Source organism: Squalius cephalus, assembly GCF_949319135.1.
Source record: "Squalius cephalus genome assembly, contig: scaffold_73, whole genome shotgun sequence".
In the NCBI taxonomy this organism is placed as follows: Eukaryota; Metazoa; Chordata; class Actinopteri; order Cypriniformes; family Leuciscidae; genus Squalius; species Squalius cephalus.
This window is the reverse complement of record NW_027645820.1, coordinates 165,741-189,905: the sequence shown is the minus strand read 5'-3', so window position 1 is coordinate 189,905 and position 24,165 is coordinate 165,741. Positions and strand designations below refer to the sequence as shown.

Genomic DNA, 24,165 nt, shown 5'->3' with positions numbered 1-24,165 from the left:
TGAAAAAATTATGCTAATTATCTGGGGAAAATTCTCTAACAGCAGTCAAGTTGTCACTGTTTGTGCCAAACAAGTTGTGAATTTGTTGTAACATTAAAACAGTAGATCATGATGACTTCCTCTGTGCTCATGCTCGGAGCTCCAGTGGTTTCCTCTGTTGGGTGAACGAAACTTTCGGTAGACGTTGTAGCAGAATGTGAACAATTTCAGCATAAGCCTTTTTGTTTTTTATTCACTCTCAGAAAAAAAGGTACAAATGCTGTCACTGTGGCGGTGCCTTTTCAAAAGCTAGGCTACACTTTTGTACCTAAAGAGTAGGGGAGCGCGGGGCACAATCTAACGCGGGGTTAGTTGTAACACGCTTGTTTTAAATACGTCCGCACATGCTTGGATGACGGAACTTTGTTTATTTACTAGTTGCCTTATCAACACTATATAGAAAAAAAAAAACGCCAAAATTATTTTCTTTTTGGAAGATATCCATAGACATTTATTAAACCATAGCAAAAGTAAATTTCTTACTTAAGTTAATTTTTCATCTCTATTTTTTGTGTTTATTTAAAATAAGACAAATCTGATATTATTTTAATCTCCAAGATGTTATTTAACAGTTGAGATAGTTCTTTAATGCTTCGCTAACTAGCAGAAGACACTAGCAGGGTTTAAATCCCAGTTGTGTAGGCGGGGGCATGTTGTAACACTGCGTTACAATGTGCCCCTATTAGAAATATGCTATTATATTCTATACTTTTATTAATTTTATCGAGAAAACGTGAGAAAAAGGTGAATAAAGACTGAGAGTCAATGTTCAGAAATTACTAATTATTTATTTGTTTTGAACTATGTTGTATAGCTGTGTTTTCATGTGCTCGTAGTCAAAACTCAAAAATTAGTCTATATTTAATTATTAAAAATTGCCATTATTTTATATGAAAAAGTTTTTTAATTGTATTTTATTTAGAAAATATTTTAGTTTGTTTTGTATATTTTTTTTATTAGATCAGATAACATTTTAAGCTGCCATATGTCATGTTACAATGTGCCCCACTATGGAGCTAGAAGAGTCTCAATAAAGATAAATGCACAAACTGCATTCACATATGCACACACAGGATACACAAATGCACGCACATGATTCATAAATACACACACAGGATACACAAATGCGCACAAAATTCACAAATGCACACACAGAATTTAAAAAGCACAGAAGATTCACAAATGCATACAAAATTCAGAAATGCACACAAAATTCATAAATACACACACAATTCAGAAATGAAAACAAAATTTACAAATGCACACAAGATTCACAAATGCTCAGGACAAGATTCAGAAATGTATTTCTGATGCACACACAAATATATCTTGATTTACAAACTGCTTGCGGTCTGTGAACTTCACTGCATTTGTGTGTGAATTTTGAGACTCCCCTGACTTGGCTCGACACACAAATGCCTTTTTTTAAACAGGGAATGACCTGTGACCAATCAGATACCTCCCTTGTTTTAGCCAATCACAAGAACGCACCCCACGTGGGGGATTGTTTACTTGTAAGCCAATCACGTGAAGTGTGGGCGCGAGCGAGAGCGCGACAGCGAGGTGGGTGGAGTTCTGCCAGTTGGTTGAGACCATTTTTTACAGTCTATGGTTGAGGCGGTGGGCCGGACCTCGAAATTACGAATTTAATACTTACCTCTCAGCTGTGTACGTTTTTTTTTTTGCTGAGGCCATGTAATAAAATCGTATAAGTACTGCAGACATTGTTTCCAACTTTGTTGTTTGCACATTTGACGCAAAATGTCCTTACAAACTCTTACTTTTTTAAACCGGCAAGTAAGCAGGAGTACTAATCATAACGTTAGAAAACCTCCCGTTTCCTTGACAACCAATGTAAATAATGAACACAGATTCTACAGCGGAGGCAAAGTAATCTTTGTCAGTGACCAGGAAGCTGCGCTCTTGAAATTTTAATTTTGCTTTAATCATTAAAAATGTAATTTTAGTAATGTAGTTCAGTAATACTGAGGTAAAAATTAGCTGTTTTATCCGTTTAGCCTCAAATGTAAAAAGCCCTGTAACTCCTTTCCCAGACAAGTTGGGCAAAGTCTGTTCAATGTAGCCTACACACAAATTATTTTTATTAATGCAATGGACTGTTGCCTATGGCTTGCTCAGTTGGGGATATTTAATTTAATTAATCAATCAACAATACTATTGATCAGCATTACCAAACGTGGACGTTTTCCACTAGAAACAAACATTGATGTATTGTTTTAATTTAATACTGTGAAGCTGCTTTGATACAATCTCTATTGTGAAAAGCGCTATATAAATAAACTTGACTTGACTGTAACGGCACATCCGTATGTCATATTTTCCTAATGTCTGGTACTGTTAAACATGTTTTCACGTGAATGAATAATGATATGCAAGTGATGCATACATGACATACCCAAAAAAAAAAAAAAAAGGTTGCTGCAGAAGTCATTCTGAATAGACACATAACCAACATATATTTAGAAATCCAACCCTTGAGAGTTTACATTTCAAGTCTCAAAATTAATATTGATATATATACGCTCAAACACAAACAAAAACAACAAATATTAAGAATATATTTATTAAATGTATAAAAAATTTATGTGAATTTAGGATTGCAACTTATAACCACAACTAAAACATGGGGATTTTTTAAAGACAATCATCCCGCACATCCTATTCTATAATAAAATCAGCTAATCGAATATTTGAAAATCGTGCCTTATCCCTAATTAATATAGTATTATTGTGTAAGTGGATGACATGACAAGTAGCAAAGGCAGTGTAAGTGGGGTCAAATGTTCATATATAGCAAATTTAAAAATAAAACAATGTAGCAGCATCATAGTGTAAACTACCAGTGTATTTGTGCAAGAGTCAATCAGCTGCCCTTAGGTTACTGGAGGGTGGGGGTGGAAGGAAGAGGCTCTCTATGATTCCCCTATAGAAAGTTAAGAGGATGGATTTTTGGGAGATGAGCCTTCCTCAACTGTTGGAGGAAGTGCAGAGGTTTTTGGAATTTCTTGGCCAGGTTCTGTTGGTGGTGTCGATAGATCAAGATGGGTCATCTGTGATGTGGATACTAAGCAACTCTGTGATCTTGACCTGCTCCATCATGGTGCTGTTGATGTGATGATTGTCAACGATCACCTCTGTAGTCATTTGGGTGTGGAGAGATATGATGTTGTCCTGTCCGTGTTAGATAAACAACTGAATTATATTCAGATAAATAAACACAGAAAGCGCACATTACTAGATAATATTCAATCACATTTTTCATCTTGACATTTGTATTAAGACTACTGCAGTTCTGACCACAAATAATTTTGTTAAATAGCTCAAAAACAGCCATCTTTAACTAAAATATTTTTCCACCATATTCCATCTTATACCTGTTCTGTTGTGTAGGTGAAGCCCAACCACTGACAGATGTAAGCTACCATGCACAGAATTGTGTCATTGTATAAACTGTGACAATCAACCATAATTGGCTTAAATAACTCCATGACTACCACTATAAAGTTGATTTGAAATCATTTCTTTATTTTGGTTTGCACTCTTTTTAGCTGATTAGTCTAGCTTACTTGTAGCCTAGGTAGCTTGCTGTAACCAACCTCGACATACCCTCCCGTTTACCCCGTGATTCTCCCTTAGTCAGACTTATTTCCTGCTGTCTTCCCGTTTAAAATTTTTCCCGTAATTATCCCGTATTTGAATACTCTTTGCTTAGTTTATTGTGCATGTACCGAATGATTATTTTGGATTAGCCTAAGCAGCATACCATTAGACCTAGCTTTACTGCTCCACTTACCAACATTCTTTCGTGGCTAACGTTACTGTTCTCATCAACGACAACCAGTGATGCGCGGGTTGATCCGAAATGGTGCCTGCGGTCACCCGCGGTTACGAGTCATCCAAAAATATTTTTAATGATATTCGGGTCGCGGTCGGTCGGGTCGTTTGAAATAAAGATGCCAATTAAACCTTTGTAATTGATATAGTTCTAGACACAATTTTCTATGAATACGTTTTAAATTTAATTTACACTTTATTGGCTGAATAACTGGCGCGAAGATGACGCACGAGCTCAGTCTGCAGGTAGAGATGGAGGCGGCAAGAGAAAAGGTGAAGACTGGGGAGTGGAAGCTCCGCAAATACACAAATAGAAAGAGCAAAGTGTGGGAGACATTTGCCGAAATAATGAAAGATGATGACCAAAGTGCTGGCTTTGTCACGTGTAGGCTACTTCTTGCGATGCTATTTACACATTTGATAACCACAAAACTGGCACGACCAACCAGGCACGGCGCCAGGATTCCAGTTTTGGATAAGCCAGACCAATTGTGGGTGGGCCTTAAATTAAAAACGTTAAATAAAAATAAAATAAAAAAACGTTATCCAATCACTGCTTAACCTAATAAAAAAATATTGACTAATATAGCCTACTGTTATATTATCTGTGCGTATACATAATATAGATTTTAATAGCTTGATGCTCTTTAAATATTGTGTTGCATTGTAAAAGTAAATCCGCGATCGCTCTCCATGGTTCTGACCAAAGAAGAGAGCTTTGGAATCTCCATTATGCATATACCTGGGCTGCATTTTCCGATAACATTGTCTCTTAGCGCGCTGCGATAACTTAACTAAAGGTATACTACCACTAAAGGTATATCATTGCTAGGCGTCTTCAGGGCTATCATCCACTCGTGAAGCAGAGGCGCTGAGAGGCAGAGGCGCTGACGCCCTCCTAGCAACGGCGCTGTTTTTGGTAAAACATGATTTTGACGACGTCATTAAGTTTTGTTTTATAGAAAACTCTTTTTAAAAGATTTTCGTTTTGTATAAATTGTATCTTAATTTTGATCAATGTTTTATCAATCAATTGCCCGTATTTATTAAATGAGAAGCAAATATATAGCAGACAAAATAAGGCGCCGGTACGCGATCACTGCATGTGAACTGGAGGGCGCCGAAACTCAACTTGTGCCTCACAGATTTGATAAATATAGGCTATATATTACAGAAATCTTGAAATGTCTACTTTTAAACGAAAATATTCAAACCAAAATAAATAGGCTATACTCTCTGATTATGTAGGCTAATCCATATGAAATGTACATTTCTCTCTGGCGTTCATGGCGAGTCCGCAATCTCCGCATTGTCAACTTCATCTTTGCAGCGACACAGAAAACACCAGTTTATTACTAAACAATTAAATGTCTCCTTGCTAATTTAGACACATTCATAATCATTACTTCAACCGGTTCTTTGTGGCAAGCTTTAAGCGTGCGGTCATTACGCTTGTTCCTGTAGGCTAGCCTTTAAGTAATTAATTTAATATAAAGGGGCGATTTGTCCACGAATGGCTTAAATGAACAACTAGTCGACAAGAAAAAAAAATAGTCGGAGGCAGCCTTTATTCCACATATTTTCGAAACAGCGGGCCATCTGGGTTGGGCGAGCGACCGTGAGCGGAGCGGAATATTTAGAAATGCGCTCTCCGCTCACGAGCTCTGATCGGAACAAACCCGAACCTCACTGTCTGCTGAACTTGCGCAGAAACATCAAAATAGACATAGCCAGCTTTTTAAAATTGTTTTTAAAACTAAACATTTAGACTATTTTAGTACAAATTATGAGCTTATATTGACGATTTTTTATAATTCTTGACAAAATTAGAATATTAAGTTATATTAAGAGCTACGATGAGCATTATAGCTACTTTAAAAAAAATGCGGGTCAGGAAGCGAGTCGGGTACAATATTTTCTTTTTCGTTTTTTGCGGTCCGAGTTGCGGGCGGGTTAGTTGAAAACGTCGGTCGGGTGCGGTTTGTTTATACATTGACCCGCGCATCACTGACGACAACGCATATATTCACGGCGAACTATAGCTTGCCTTGCAGTCTTAAATACAACTTATATGAAAAGCATTAAGATATAGGGGTGTATAATCATTGTAAAACAAATCTTACCTTGACGTTGTCTTGCCGAGACACACCGGTCTCTTCACGTTGGGTTGTAGACTGTACTAGACTCAAAACTGACGCGACGCCGGTTCAACGAATAACGTGATTGGCCAAATCTATTCAACAAGGTAACAACACAAGCGTTGATTGGATCTCACTCCGGCCAACGTTTGTGATCAGCTAGCGAAATGAAATCTATTTTTATACTTTAATGTGCAACAATTGGCGTTGGAAACAATCATTAATCTTTTTGTGAATTATTCATACAGACAAAAATGAGCCACACAGCTGCTGAGTAACTGTCAAATCAAAAACTAAACGAGATAGACGGACTTGGCCCACCGCCTAAGAAGCCGGTCTCAACCAACTGGCAGAACTCCACCCACCTCGCTCTAGCGCTCGCGCCCACACTTCATATGATTGGCTTACAAGTAAACAATCCCCCACTGGGGTGCGTTCTTGTGATTGGCTAAAACAAGGGAGGTATCTGATTGGTCACAGGTCATTCCCTGTTTAAAAAAAGGCATTTGTGTGTGGAGCCAAGTCAGGGGAGTCTCAAAATTCACACACAAATGCAGTGAAGTTCACAGACCGCAAGCAGTTTGTAAATCAAGATATATTTGTGTGTGCATCAGAAATACATTTCTGAATCTTGTCCTGAGCATTTGTGAATCTTGTGTGCATTTGTAAATTTTGTTTTCATTTCTGAATTGTGTGTGTATTTATGAATTTTGTGTGCATTTCTGAATTTTGTATGCATTTGTGAATCTTCTGTGCTTTTTAAATTCTGTGTGTGCATTTGTGAATTTTGTGCGCATTTGTGTATCCTGTGTGTGTATTTATGAATCATGTGTGTGCATTTGTGTATCCTGTGTGTGCATATGTGAATGCAGTTTGTGCATTTATCTTTATTGAGACTCTTCTAGCTCCATACCCCACACATGTTACAATGTACCCCACCTATGGGGCATGTTGTCACATTTCACTTCCATTCTTTCGGGCTATATCAAGAAAAAAGTATATACTGTATTAATAAAACAAAAACACATAATTGTACTAGACATGTGGGAAATTAATGTGGGGAAAAAATAAATACTCTGAACCATAAGTAGATTTGCACAAACTGAGAAAGTCTAAAAGCGTTAGGTTGTGCCCCGCTCTCCCCTACATATTAGTCCCTCAAAGGTACATATTGGTACCAAAAGTGTACATAATAGTACCTAAATAAAACCTATAAGGGTACTGTCCCAGTGACAGCTATTGTACCTTTTTATCTGAGAGTGTTGGTTGTTGCATTAAATTATCCAAATACAATAGTGCTATTTTCTGATTGGCTATTGTGTAGCCCCTTTCTTTTTTTCTTTTTTATGATTGGCTGATAAGTGGAGAATTCCAGGGTAGACGTGCTTGATTTCTGCCGGCTCCACAGTGAAAGCGGCGCGGGCAGAGACATTTTGGGCGCTGCGGCATATTAAATATATTATAAATAGTTTTTCCGCGTGAGAAATACAATGTGTGGCGGGAGTGCGTGACAAAAGACCGAAATGAGTGACTGTCACGCTCAATGCGTGATCTTGAACCCTGTAATCGGAACGGAAGAGCGGTGTTTTGTCCCGCGACTATGGCGCCTCACATGATTAATGTGATGATATAGGCAATAGACACTATCTAAGGTGATGAGTAAGTTATATTTAGCAATATAAACAACAAGGAATTATAGTAAATAGAGATTCAAAACAGAAAGCTATAGCCTACGGCAGTATTTATATATATATATATATATATATATATATATATATATATATATATATATATATATATATATATATATATATATATATATATATATATTTTTTTTTTTTTTTGTCTTGTTACAATTCCTAAGGCAAGTAACCTTTATTTCTTCAGTTAGCCTATGAAACAAGTGTAAATTCAGCTGTAAATCATTTTGGTTAAATGTTAATTTAGTTCAATAACAGTGTAGCCTACTGTTGCAAAGTTAATCAGTTAGGAAACATGCTCAATTCAACAGTAAAGCAGCATAAAGGGCAATTTTGTCTTCATGCAGCTCAGTTCAGTTCAATTTTTAAGTCCACAAATTGCATAATACTGCAAAGTGAATCAATTACCAAGCTTAAGCTGTAAGCAGCTCTAGAGAAAGCAATAGTATCATTATATAGCTCAAGTCAGTTCAATGTTATGAATATAGGCCTATGGATTCCTCTTCGTTTTGTACTTTGTAGATCCCACTAAATTACAACATTTGTAGGTTTCTGTAGGCTACAGCAAAGCGGATTAAAACACATACACTACATTGTGTGTTCTCTTCTACATTTTAAAACAATTAGATTTTTGTTCTTATGCTGTATCGCTATTGATCTATTTATCTCTGACAAATGTCAAACGTCCAACCTCAAACCAACTTTGTGTCCCACCACTTATGAGGACTGCGCCCCCCGGAAGTCGCATTTGAAGGGTGCATACGTCATCGAGTCGGTCTCATTTAAGAAAGTAACCGCAATAAAATTGAGTTATTCCTCGTGAGGTGTAAAATGCTGTCATTTCTTTATTAGCCTACTTTGCAATCCAACTGTTGTTGTTATTATTATTATTGACTTGATGACGTGGCTAGCCTTCAAACCTCCGGAGGACGCAGCCCTTGAGGTCTCAGCTTATATCGGTCACATGACTCTGTTTAAAGCGAAAGTAAAATAATATTTCCGACATTTTGTTGAAGCTCACTGACGACGGAAGGCATTTTACCTCCTTGGTCTTGTGTGATTCTCAGTAAGTGTAACGTTTATTTAATAAATCTGTATTTGTTTAACAAATGTTGCACTGGATATGTGTATTTAAATTTACAATAGCATGAGCTATGTAGCAATAACATTTAGAGGTCTCGGTAAGACATAAAAAGGTTTGGTGAGGGTTAAGTGAATGTTTTTGTTTCTCCAAGCGTTCAAAAAATCGCCATGTTAGTACAGGATCATACGACTGACCTGCCTTAAATAGGCTACGATACTGAATGTTGAAACAGCTGTGTGTTATCAGTTCTGTTCAGCAGTGAATCTCACAGCACTGAAAACTTTTGGTGAACTGACCCTTTAACTTATTTTCAGCATTATTGAAAGTCATTTTTATTTGGGCATGTAGGCCTACTGTATAACTGCAATCTCTACACATGAACTAAAACGATTTCAAGTTAATTTATTTATTTTACAAGTAATTTATTTGACAAGTGATCTATTTGACAAGTAATCATTGTCGTCTGATAATGAGCAATGATGACATAACACACTTTTAATATCTAGGCACTTTTCTGCATCTGTGAACTTGACATAGAGCTACTGTATAACAAAACAAATTGATAACAAAAAAAAAAAAAAAAAAAATCTGCTGCATAGTCCTATAGAAGGGGCTAACACAAATCTGCTTTGGAAAATGTATCTGTAATATTATAATGCATGCTCAATTTATAAAAGTAAAACTAAACCATTTATTTTACATGTTATTTTGTAGCCTATATCTGTTCTCTGATAGCGGACTCTTCGCAAAGTTTGCATAGGATAGTCATGATTGTTTCTTATATTAACGATAAACAATTTTCTTGTATTTTTATTGTACATTACTGGCAGGACGGATGCCAACAAGTTGCTGTATTTCGATTCACATGCAGCAATTGTAGCATTATTTGTCATTATATTCACAATGCTTGAGAACTGGGTCTCCCCCTAAATTAAATTAAGTAAAAGACTAACCTGCATGGTACCAATAGCCAATCCAGTGAGTGACCTGCATCAGCATGCTTTTTGCTGTTTACAGCAAACCTGTATTATTGCCTGGCATTTTACAGCCAGGTTACAGCTACAGCAACACTAAAATATACTGTAAAATGTTCCCGCTCAAACGAAATGACCCAGAATGCAATGCAAATTACGGTATTTTACTGTATAGAAATGTGGTTTTGTACTGTAGGTTTTTGCGGGACTGTGTTGCTAAATCTACAGCGACATTTAACAGTGTTGTTTAAAAACACACATATAATACTGTATAAGCAACACTGGACCATTGGATAGATTGATATTATTTCTCGCTATACGTAAACATGACTGAAATTAAATATTTTATTTTACCTGTATCTTTTTTTCTGGTATCTCTGTGTTGAAATCTATATCTCTGTCTCTGTGGTAGTGATGGGTTGCCTTTCATTGCGTTCTTTCTTTCTTTCTTTCTTTCTTTCTTTCTTTCTTTCTTTCTTTCTTTCTTTCTTTCAATTTCACTTACCTAAAGCACAAGTAAATAATTTATTATAAATAATTAAATAATTTACATAAATGTAATTCATGCATATAGACATTTCATGCGGATTTGTATTGTGTACGTCTAAACTTCTTTTTTTTTTTTTTTTTTTCGTAGATTGAACTTTTATTTTCTTGGTATAATTGTTTAAACAAGAGAAAAGAGACCTTGGCATGGCTTATCAGGTAAATATTTTAACATCTCTCTCTTCCGCTTCATACCTTTTTAATTGTAGCAGACAATAATTTATAATTAGTCTTTTAATTGACTGTATGCTGCATGGTTTTATGTATTTTAGAGGTTACAGAACCAAGAGTTGATGACAGATGAAGATGAAGATTGTCGGCTGCTGTTGATTGGTAAAACCGGATCCGGGAAAAGCGCCACAGGAAACGTCATCTTTAATGGTCGAGTGTTTGAGTCACTAAAGAGCTCTTCATCAGTGACCAGAGCCTGTAAGACACACACTGGAGAAGTTAATAACAGAAGCGTGACAGTGATCGATACTCCAGACTTCAGATTCTCCACTCACACTGACTTTGATTCAGACTCGGAGCTGAAGAGAGCTCTACGTTCACCAGGAGCTCATGTCATCCTGCTGATTCTGCCTTTAAGCACTTACACTGAACATGAGAAGGATTTCATTGATTGGTTTGAGCAGAAGTTTGGTGTAGAAGCTCTCAGATTTACTCTAGTGCTCTTCACTCATGCAGATCAGAGACACATGAGATCACTAGGAGAAATGATCAGGGCAAATCCTCAGTTATCTGCTTTCATTAGCCGATGTGGTCAGAGATATCATGAGTTTAACGTTAAAGATCCAGCAAACAGACAGCAGGTGACTGAACTCATGGAGAAGATCCACAGACTGGTAACTGAGAACACAAACTCCCGTTACACACTAGAAATGATGCAGGAGACCGAGAGGAGAGCAGAGAAGGAAAAGAGAGAAGAGGAGGAGAGGAGAGTGAGAGAACGTCAAATGATGTTAGACAGAGTCAGACGAGAGACAGAGATGCGAGTGAGGAGAGAATATGAGGAGGAAAGAGCCATAAGACCAGAGAGCCCAGACAAAATGGGGAAATGGGGGAAGCAGATAAAGCTGAAATATGTCTGTGTATTTATGGTTTTTGCTGTGGTGACGGGAGGTGTTTTGGTGTGGAAGGAAGACTCTTCACGTGGATGGATGTTCACTAAGGGTTTCTTTACTGGAGGATCAGCATCAACTGCAGGAGTCTTGATAGGGAATCTCTGGAGATTGATGTTGAAGAGTCAGGTAATCCGCTCATTTTCTCATGAGCATCCCAGCGCTGTTAGACAGTTATTGCTGAAGTCAGGAGGTGTTGTGTGTGGTTTATCAGTCGGAGCTGTGATTGGTTACTTTATAGGAGGAAATGAACTTCCTGTTACAGCATTAGCAGGATTAGCTGGAGCTGCCGGAGCTTTTGCAGCGATACAATGAAGATGCTGATGATTTACAGCCGGAAGTTAATTTTATTGTCAAATTAACAACAATTAATATTAAATCTGCCGTATGCAACTTTTTTAGTTAAAAATCAACAAAAATCAGCTATTGAGCAAGACATTAGTGTTCAAAACTGTCTCCATACCCTGATTTGCAACTGTAAGCTTGTAATAATGATTTATAATTTGAATTGTCAGAATCTATTTTGTGGGGAATTAATGTAATTTTTCAGTTTGATGTCTTTTGTTTTTGCATGGTTACATAATATCAGTAAACAGAAAGAAGAAATATGGTTACTATATATTGTGTATGTGGAGCGTTTTTAGCTTGTTCCTACAATAGTTATTTACAGTTTAAACTTTATCTTGATGGCTTGCTGATTCATTTATATAGTTTAGTCTCTGATGATGTGGTTTCAAGAGCAGTAAAGATCATTTTTTTATAGGCTTAGATAAATATTTTTCTTGGTTAAAGTGTGTTCAAAGAGAGAGACAATCCCCTGAGATGGACAGATAATGATGATGATGGACTATATAATATATGTATACCACAGATACCGTTTGTACTTTTACATTGTGGATTGATGTTCACATCAATGTATCTTAATAAAACTGATCTAATATACAGTCATTGCCAAAATGGATGGCACCCCTGATAAATATGATAACAAATGGCTGTAAAAAATAAATCTGCATTGTTTATCCTTTTGATCTTTCCTTCAAAAAATTCACAAAAATCTAACCTCTCATTGAAGTAAAATAATTAAAAGTGGGGGGTAAATCACATTATGAAATAAATGTTTTTCTCCAAAACACGCTGGCCATAATTGTTGGCACCCTGTTATTAAATATAATTCTTTTGAAGCATTGGTGCTTAATGTAAAAATATATAGTGTAAACGATAAATCACGTTTGAGATTTGTGCTGGCTACTGTATACAGGCCACCAGGGCACCATACAGACTTTATCAAAGAATTTGCGGACTTTCTATCAGAATTAATATTGACTGCAGATAAAGTACTAATTGTTGGTGATTTTAATATACACATCGATAATGAAAAAGATGCATTGGGTTTGGCATTTAAAGACATTGTAAATTCAATCGGAGTTAGACAACACGTGTCAGGACCTACTCATCGTCGTAATCATACTCTAGATCTAATATTATCACACGGAATAAATGTTGATGCCGTTGAAATTCTGCAGCAGAGTGATGACATCTCAGATCATTATCTAGTCTCATGTAATTTGCATTTAGCCAAGGCTGCAAAGCCGACTCCGTGTTACAAATATGTGAGACCTATCACTTCTGCTACTAAAGATTGCTTTATCAATAATCTTCCTGATCAGTTTCATCATCTCAGCATCTCAGATAGCTTAGAAGAACTAGATATTACAACAGAAACATTTAACTCTCTCTTTTCCAGCACTTTAGACACAGTTGCTCCGTTGCGCTTAAAGAAGATTAAAGAAAATAGTCCAACGCCGTGGTACAATGAGCACACTCGGGCCCTTAAGAGAGCAGCCAGAAAAATGGAGCGCAACTGGAAGAAAACAAAACTAGAGGTATTTCGGATTTCATGGAAAGAGAGCTCAATTGCTTACAGAGAGGCTTTAAAAGCTGCTAGATCTGCTTATTTTTCAACCCTATTAGAAGAAAATAAACATAATCCTAGGTATTTATTTGAAACGGTGGCTAAACTAACGAAAAATAAAGCTTCAAGCACCGAAGTTTCCAAGCAACACAGCAGTAATGACTTTATGAACTTCTTCACTTATAAGATTGATAATATCAGGGACAAAATTATAACTATGCAACCGTCTGCTACAGTATCGCATCAGGCAGTGCATTGTAGTCTCCCTGAGGAAAAATTTGATTCATTCGTTGCTATAGGAGAGGAAGAATTTACTAAACTCATTAAATCATCTAAATCTACAACATGTATGTTAGACCCTATACCGACTAAGCTACTGAAAGAAATACTTCCAGAGTATTTAATATCATTAATTCATCTTTGTCTCTAGGATACGTACCAAAAAACTTTAAGCTGGCTATGATTAAACCGCTTGTTAAAAAAGCGCAACTTGATCCTACAGAATTAGTCAATTGCAGGCCGATCTCGAATCTACCTTTTCTGTCAAAGATACTAGAAAAGGCAGTATCTTCACAACTGTGTTCCTTTCTTGAAAGAAATGATATCTGTGAGGATTTTCAGTCCGGATTTAGACCATACCATAGTACCGAGACAGCTCTCGTTAGAGTCACAAATGATCTGCTCTTATCATCCGATCGTGGTTGTATCTCGCTATTAGTGTTACTCGATCTTAGTGCTGCATTTGACACCATTGACCACAACGTTCTTTTAAATAGATTAGAACATTATGTTGGCATTACGGGAAATGCACTAGCATGGTTTAAATCATACTTATCTGACCGTTATCAGTTTGTAGCAGTAAATGATGAGATGTCTCATCGATCACAAGTTCAGTATGGCGTACCACAAGGCTCAGTACTAGGACCGCTGCTGTTCACTCTGTACATGCTACCATTAGGAGATATCATTAGGAAACATGGCATTAGCTTTCACTGTTATGCTGACGATACTCAGCTCTATATTTCTTCAAAACCTAACGAAACTTATCAATTCACAAAATTAACGGAATGCATAGCGGATATAAAAAATTGGATGACTCGTAATTTCCTACTTCTAAATTCTGAAAAAACAGAGTTTCTAATTATTGGACAAAAAACTTCCTCACGTAATAACCTAGAATACTGTCTAACACTTGATGGCTGCTCTGTTAAGTCTTCGTCGTCAGTTAGGAACCTGGGTGTGCTCTTTGATACCAATCTTTCATTTGAAAGTCACGTGTCTAGTATCTGTAAAACCGCATTTTTCCATCTTAAAAATATATCTAAATTACGTCATATGCTCTCATTGACAAATGCGGAACAGTTAGTTCATGCGTTCATGACCTCAAGGCTAGATTATTGTAATGCCCTACTGGGTGGTTACCCTGCACGCTTAATAAACAAACTACAGCTAGTTCAAAACGCAGCAGCTCAAGTTCTTACCAGAACCAGGAAGTATGACCATATTAGCCCGGTTCTGTCAAAACTGCATTGGCTCCCTATTAAACATCGCATAAATTTTAAAATATTGCTGATCACTTACAAAGCACTAAATGGTTTAGCTCCGCAGTACTTGAGCGAGCTCTTAACGCATTATAGTCCGTCACGTCTATTGCGATCTCAAAATTCCGGCCAGTTACTAATACCTAGAATATCAAAATCGACTGCTGGCGGTAGATCCTTCTCCTATTTAGCACCAAAACTCTGGAACAGTCTTCCTACCATTGTCCGGGAAGCAGACACACTCTGTCAGTTCAAAGCTAGATTAAAGACACATCTCTTTGACCTAGCATTCACATAATACATTATAGACTTCTATAATTTAATGTTAGGCTGCATAGATTAGGTCAGCCGGAACCGGGAACACTTCCCATAAATCCTGATGTACTCGTTACATCATGAGAAGAATGGCATCTACGCTAATTTTAGTGTCTGTGTTTATCCCGAGGTTTTCCTGCAGCCTGCCGGATCCAGGCCGTATCCAGATCTGACGAAGGACCTTCGCCTGGACCCGATGACAACGCAGTGCTGAAGTGCCAACTAGTCTCTCCCTATGGAGGATCCCACTACCACTATACAGATAAGGCGTTGTCGGGAAAATTCGTTTCGCGTTCCTACCCCAAAGCAACAAAATAAAATAAAATTATTTATGAAAATCTAAAAAAAAAAAAATCTATAAAGGAAAGACAAGTACTTTGTTTAGGCTTGGCTTGTAGGGAATTCCAAACCTGCATATATTCAAATGCACATAACTATAGAACCCATTCTAAATGCGCATGTGAACGCCATCAGCGTTTCTCACAGGTTCGCGTTTAAAGTCTGTGTAGAGGGAATGGTGTCGTCTTAGCGGCCCCTAATTTAATAACAAATGATCGTTGCGACGGAAGCAAATCAATCAAAACTAACTTTAGATGGAAATAACTTAACTCTGCTATAAAGCCAAAACAATCTCTGTTACCTTAAATTATACGCTTATCTCTGTAAAGCTGCTTTGAAACAATCTACGTTGTTAAAAGCGCTATATAAATGAAGATGACTTGACTTGAGATGACTATTATTCTTTTATTAAAAGATGCTACAAATGACATTACAAACGCTTCGTTTTGACAAAAATAAATTAAAAGAATCATTCAGTCATACATTTCACTCATTATTTATCTTGTGTTAGTGGAATATAACTTTTCCAAAGACGCAGAACCCCCATACAATACAAATCTGTAAGACATTTAAAGCACTGAAAATATTTTACAAAAGCAAATGTATACTATATCGAACATTGCTCCTTTCAGAAATTGTTAATGCACTGAGCCCTTAATGTACAGGAATAAATGACCCAAAACTTACTGAAACTTCCTACAAATAGATCAAGGAGTGGACATGGCTAATGAGCAGATAAGTGTCCCTCTGCTGCCACCTACTGATGTTAGTGCTCATTTACTGTCATTTTTGTTTTAACTGTTTGTTTTTCCTGCAGGTGAAAACAAGATGCATCCGTTTAAGCCTGTTACAGTTTATTTATCAGGGCTCTTAACATAGTAGTAAAAAATGTGCAGTATGACTAGGCTCAATTTAATAGAGTGCTAGGCTTTATAATTTTTTAGTGTAGCTCTATTAAATAGTATTTATGTTAAACGATTTTAAATTGAATGATTGATAATTTATTTTAGTTTAAAATCCAATAAGTTTTAAAGTGGTTTCTGAATGGTTAATTAAAACTAAATGCAGCATCTATGAATGAACTTGAGGCATGCAGACCGGCTACTGCAGGGCTTTAACAAATCTTAAACAAACAAATAATGATATGACCCACTTTTTCTGAATTTTACTAGCCCATTTTATTTGTCTCTCATAAGATCGTATATACATGACAATAGACTTGTATATCATTGGGATACCAAATGGATGTACTTAACATTCAGCATTATATAAATAAATAAATCCAATGTAGTTCTAAGTAAACTGCCAAAATAAGATTATCTAGAATGTCTATAACAGCAAAAGTATGAGAAAATAAGGAAAATTAGGCAGGCAGACATGCAGACGGGCAGACGTACAGACGTTAAGACGTGCAGACGTAATCCACACGTTAACTTCTAACGTGACGCCGCCGTCACGTCTGTAAAAATCAACAGCTACACGTTATTGACGTGTCTACGTGACGTGATATTTGCGTGTACGCCTCCATATAAAACAAATGGAGACGTACACGCACGTATACACGTGTGTTATCTGTCGTGCTTGTCAGTCTCGTCGCCGAATGACACAAAGCGAGCGCCATACACACACACCAGAGTTTCCGCTAGAAAAAAATGGTGCCGGTCATAGTGACCGGCAGAGGTTTCGTTTTCCGGACATTTTGATGATATGCCGGTCAAATATCGCCTCTTAATTAGTCAAGTTGAGGAAAACTGGAGGAAGGCTATATGTAATTTAAAAAATGACATAATCAGGCCGAATGCAACATTATTAGCCTAACTTTCAAATAAAAAAACGAAAAAAAAAAAAAAACATGAACGTCCAATTGGCGTCAATCAACGCCAATTGTTTTTACTATGGTTTCACATTCATAGTTTAACAAACCAATCCCCCTTCCCCACATAGAATATCTGAAAATATCTGAAGCCTATTGTTTTTACTCAAGCGAACTTCACTGTCTCTCTCCACAACCTGCGCATAAGCCGCGTAACCTTGTTAGGCGACTTCGCTGCTTCGTTTTGATCCGATTCTGCAGCGAGAACCCCCTCTCTGCAGGAACACTCGAGACCCATTTTATGGTTAGGTAGCCTACGTTTCTTCATTCGGATCTATTTGCGATCCATTTCATTCTAAACAAACAACGCAGTTTATGGTTCGTCCTTGTTTCATTATTCATTAAGATAATAATTAATAAATGCGCGCGTAATTATCAGTGAACTTGATAAATGTTGCAGATATGTTTTGCTATGCATGCACAAACAAATGCCTTTCAACTTATGTGTGCAAAATTCTGAAAAAAAAAAAAAATGCAGCAATTTGTACAAATAGAGAGTCTAGGTCTACTATACGTGTTGTAGCCATTAAATAAGCTCATTTAGTTTAATATTTGTTAAAATATTATAATGTTATTTTTTAATTTATGTTGATTATGAAAAGTGAACCCACGAGTAGGATGCGCAATATCGAGAGACATGGAGCGGGTCAGACATGATTTTGACCACTTAATTAAGTTTGGTTTTGTAGAAAGACTAATTTGAAGTGAATTTCGTTTTGTATAAATTGTATCTTAATTTTAATAATTTTTTTTGCCTGTATTTTGCCTGTATTTAATAAATAAGCAGCAAATATAGCAGACGATAGGCCTAATCATGCAGGCGCCTGCGCGGTCACTTGCATTGCTCGTGAACGGGAGCGCATCTCATCCTAATTTAACGAAACTCAGCGTAGGCCTCACAGACATGAAATATATCTTAAGAAAGCTTGAAATGTCTTTTTAACAATTTAAAGCGAAAAGAAATAGGCTACTCTCTGATTATGTAATCCATGATGTGCATTTCTCTCTATAGCCTATAGGCGCGTTCATAAGGAGATGGCGATCGTCAACTTCATCTTTACAGCTGTTGTTGCTGTTAATAAACTAAAAATAATAGGCCTATAATTGTATTAAACAATAAATTAAATGAAACTGTAATTGTATTAAAAAGGCAACAAAAAAAATCCTGTTTAAGTTCAGGTAGGCTACTGAGTCACTGTCCTCATCAGTGCCCAGAAAAGCGCTGAAACGGAGATGAAGGGGAACCCGTTTTATTTATTTTTTTAATTTTTGGCTTATTTTAACTGGCCCATCCAGTTTTCTGGAGGCCCACCTACAATCAAAATCCTGGCGCCGTTAGTGCTTCGCAGCGGTCTGATATCAAGAAATAACAGACCGCATTCCACATTGGAATTCAACCAAGCCACGTAATAATGTTTAATAACTTTCAAACGGTAGAGCCTGTTCCCTTTATAACATAGCCAAAGGTCGGTGTATTTTTGCTTTATACATTTTAGGCTTATTCTCAAATTTAGATTGTGTTAGGGGGGCGGGATTATAAAGCAATTTTAATCGGACAATTTGACCGGAGAGATTTAATTTTGTCGGACATTTAATTTTTTTTCCGGCCAATGTCCGGTAATTACCGGACAACGGAAACCCTGACACACACGTACGCACACACACACACACACACACACACACACACACACACACGTACGTACGTACACTCAGACATGTACATACACTCACACACGTACGTACGCTCACACACGTACGTACACTCACAAGTACACTCAAACACATACACACACACACATACGTACACACACACACACACACACACACACGTACGTTCACTCTCACACACACACGTACGTACACTCACACACACACACTCACGTATGCGCACACACACACACACGTACGTACACTCACACTCATGTACGTACACTCACACACGCACACTCACACACACGTACGTACACACACACGCACACTCGCACACATACACTCACATACGTACGTACACTCACACACGTACGTACACTCACAAACACACGTACGTACACTCACAAACACACGTACGTACACTCACACACGTACGTACACACATGTATGTACACTCACACAAGTACACTCACACACGTACACTCACAAACACACACGTACGTACACTCACACATGTAGGTACACTCACACACACACACACGCGTACGTACACTCACACATGTACATACACACACACGTACGTACACTCACACACGCCCACACATACGCACACACACACACACACACACACACACACACATACACGTACGTACACTCACACACGTACGTACACTCACACACACACGTATGTACACTCACACACATACGTACACACATGTATGTACACTCACACAAGTACACTCACAAACACACACGTACGTACACTCACACATGTAGGTACACTCACACACGAACATACACGCACACACACGCGTACGTACACTCACACATGTACATACACACACACGTACATACACACGTACGTACACACACACACACATATCCGTGCATACACACACATGTACGTACACTCACACACGTACGTACGCTCACACACGTACGTACACTCAAACACGCACACTCACACACGTAAATATACTCACATATACAGGCGGGCAGTCCTTGAATACTTCAGTGCAGTGCAAGCACATATTCAATGAGTAGGGCACCCAGAACTCTTGCCTATACACGGGCTTCTTGTATACAAACAATACCGGACCACATCCAGGAGGCAAAAAAACGCTATCTGTTATGCCGAGTTCTGTAAAAGAACTTTGTAATTAACGTAGATTTCGCATTGTTTGTAATTTCTTGTTGACTCAATAATAAACTGCAATTTCAGGGTTGGATCTGTTTGTTTGTGTTTCATATTAATATAACATTATGTAAAATGCCCAACTGTTTACGAATCAAAATCCGGACATACTGTGATGCGTGTACGAATTATCATGTTAGACTAAAGTCCTATTCGCACAGGATAAGTATTACCTGGTGACCTCTAGTAATTTGTAATAATTGTGGAGGTTGTCTGTGATCTTAATCCCGTGCGAATTGGCCATGTCTGTAATTTGTAAAGTAAAAATTTCCCTGCAAATGACCTACCATATTTCGCCGAACACCAAGGTCCTGTGATAATATTAGTCCCGTGCTAATCGGCATCTCTGTGATTTGGCGGGGTTGTTTATAATTTTTTCACTGTTTTTGTTTCCTGTGCGCTTCTTTATCCATCTTTCGCAAAGAATGGAGGCTGCGTTGGAGTGTTTTGATAGTATTTTTTGGTGCTGGGTTATATCGGTATACACAATGCTATGATAAACTATACAATTTGCAGAAAGAGAAAGCCGAAACCTTCAGAAGAGCAAAAGATGGAGACGAATGACATGTATTAGCAACATGTGGTAAGGAACATTCTTCTGTTTATGATGGCCAATATATCATACAGCTAGACCTATAATAACAACAAGACATTTCCAAGCAATAGAAATTCAGATGTGGGTGGGTAATTTCTAAATCACACGAGGTCCCCAGATAATACTAATCCAGTGTGAATAGGGATTAAAAGTTAGTAATGTAATAGCCAATGTTAGCAGTGCAGCATCTAGAGAATTTGCTTTTATACAAGTTAACCTTGTTTAAGTTACTTTACAACCTGCAACATTACATGACTGCACACATTATAACGTTACTTTACTGTAAATCAAAAATTTGACAATGGATTCGTGGGAAGCCTTAGTACCTCCGACCGTGGTGATTACATTAAAAAATTTACTCTCAGCAATGATGAGATCTTGCCAGATCCCTACGCAATACATGACCATCTTTGGATTGTGGATGACAAGAAGTGGCCAACTATTGTATGGCCTGATATATAAAATTATTTTATTCAGACACCAAGTGTGTAACTTATACAAGAGAAATGATTAGAGTGTAAAAATCCCTTGATGCATACAACTATGTGCTATGTGGTCATGTGCAGCTCGTCAAATAGCTTACTTTACAAATACAAAAGCATGCTTCCCCCTAGGAATGTTGAACATCAGGCACCCAGCATTGGCTCGGTTGGTACAATTGACCACGCAACAACTACCTGGCATTTTGACTTAGTGACAACACCACTATGACAACTTAGACTAGCCTAAACCCTTTACTCCGGTACGAACTACGAAGACCGCGGGTCTTTTTTGCCTCTTGGTTGCGTGCACAAGCAGTGATGATGTCGCAGAGAAATATATGTATATTGTCTGGAAAATGCACTCCAGTTCACAAAACCTAATATAGATGAAATACAGAACAAACAATATTTAATCATTTTGACTAACCATTACCATACAAGGAATTTCTTTTTTTATATATTTTAAACATATTATAGGAAAATGTTAGACAAGATATGCATGAGTGTTATTGGCTTTGTCTGTAAAAGTACCTAAGAGACATACTTTGTTTATGAACAACAAACTAGTTAAAAAAGTTTGTCAACGCAAACTTTAATTTGTCTTGAGAAAGCCTATGCTACAAGTTTTAAATAGTTTTAAAAGCTTGAAGGTTTTCATAACCTTATATATATATATATATATATAAGGTTATGAAAACCTTCAAGCTTTTAAATAACAATAATATCAAAATACATTTAATCAATTTATTCATAGAAAAAAATCTTTGTATATTAGGCTACTATTAACTCTTAAATCCTATATTTCTTTTCCTGGTTCAGTTTTGCCACTGTATTTGTTTTAAAGGGCCTTGTTTTAACATATGGTTTTAATCCTAATTCCACCAAGACCACACACACACACACACACACGCTGCCCTAGTTATTTGTGTATGATGAGTAAAACACTATCTCATTTTTACACCACTTCATTTTAACATCACACTAAACACCACTTCAGAATTAAAAATGCAAAATAAATGTAAAATAAAATGCAAATAAAATTAGAACAAAAAAATGAGTAGTTTACCTGTAGTGAAAGAGTATAGAAGCCCAAGAGGCGAAACTCTGTTGTGTTATGGGTAACAGTCTGTAGATGGCCATCCGCCATTATGGACTGAAAGCTGCTGAAATCGTTAGCGCCAGTCAATGGCAAAATCCATTTTAGTAGGTGTTTATAGTTCATGTGTGCACTTGCTAGATTGCACATCTTTTTTGTACCTTTCCGCCTGTAATAGGACATTCATAGATTGTTTTTTTCTTGCCATTGAAACGTTCACTGTGTGCTCTTGCCATTGAAACGTTCACTGTGTGCACTTTCACTGAAGATTTTTGAAAAAACAAATTTTTTAATTTTTTCAACTTATTTTTGTGATATTCTATGTAAAAGAAAAGTCTTTAGAAATGCTCATTTATAATGTTATTTATTTATTTATTTTTCCAAATCATATATATGGTGATGTTCACTAATTTCAAAATCAACATCTGAATAAATATTTTATTACTGTGTGTCTGCCTATATATTATTTCATGAATTTCTGTAATTCATATAACAAGGAAAATGCATAATAGAACATAAATATTGATAGATTAAAGGTTTGCAGTAATTTTTATAATTGTATCTTTGCAAACCGTAAGTGGTAGGCTAATGAAGCCGATTCGGTGGGGGACATACCCTTACTAAAAAGTACTATATAGGAATCTTATAGTATTTTGGGACAAAATATTATAGTAATCTTATAGGAATACTATAGTAATTTGGGATATACTACAGAAGTACGATAAGACTAGGCCTACTATATAAATACTATAGCAGCTTAAAAATATTAGAGGTATTACAGAACATCACAGAAGTATGTTATGTTCTATAATACCTCTATAATATCATAGAACTGCTATAGTATTTCTATAGTAGTCTTATAGTACTTCTATAGTAATATTTTGTCCCAAAATACTATTTTCCTAAGGGTAATTAGGCCATGCATAACCAACACATAGACGTATATTTTCTGTCATTTAACGTCATTTAACGTCGGTCATCCTCATTAATGTATTTTAAACTGTTTTCATATTTAGATATGACGGCCAGAAAAAAATAAGTTATGTTAAGTTTTTGTTATGTTAAGTTTTTCAGTGCCATTGACTCCCATTATTTTTCGGCGTTTTCCTTCAGTTTTCAGTCCATAATGGCGGCCGCGCCGTCACGTCATGGGGGCTACTGTTGCTATGGAGCGTTCTATTGAGTTTCGCCTCTTGGGCTTCTATAGACCTTATGCACCAGAGAAACAAGGGCGCCGCCATCTTTGGAAAATTGTCTTTTAACTTCCGTTTTGCGGTCGCTCTGTATATTTATATGGCATTTCTGTCCAGGAGTAATTAGCTTTTTAAGTGGATTTACTTAATGTAAAGTTAACGAAAGTTATCATGAGGACTGTAATGTTTAAAGCAGATGACTTAACAAATGTAAATCGACCGGGAAGATTTTAAAACGAGCCGTTCATTAATAAACACGCAAAACGCTGTGAAAATACAGACCGGAAGTCAAAAGACAATGAGCGCAGCGCTGAAAAGGGGCGGAGCTACATAAGGTCTATACTCTTTGCTGTAGTCTACTCACCATGCAGCGATGAACATCGGAAATGAAAACAGAGTCGACGTCATGACTTCACGCCACTAACCAATGAGAAGAGATGTTGGCGGGAAGAGACGTGCAGCCCCGCCCCAGGTACGGCCCCGCCTTGATCGACGTCATCACTTGCCACTAACCAAT

General features: G+C 37.1%; 1 protein-coding gene across 1 annotated transcript; it reads left to right on the top strand.

The window, feature by feature from the left end:
• Positions 1–8,476: 8,476 nt before the first annotated feature.
• LOC307154172 (GTPase IMAP family member 7-like) lies at positions 8,477–15,560 on the top strand. The gene is made up of 3 exons (XM_079898938.1): positions 8,477–8,798; positions 10,428–10,495; positions 10,609–15,560. The coding sequence occupies exons 2-3, from the start codon at positions 10,484–10,486 to the stop codon at positions 11,770–11,772; spliced, it is 1,176 nt and encodes a 391-aa protein (XP_079755064.1). The 5' UTR covers positions 8,477–8,798; positions 10,428–10,483; the 3' UTR covers positions 11,773–15,560.
• Positions 15,561–24,165: the final 8,605 nt, after the last annotated feature.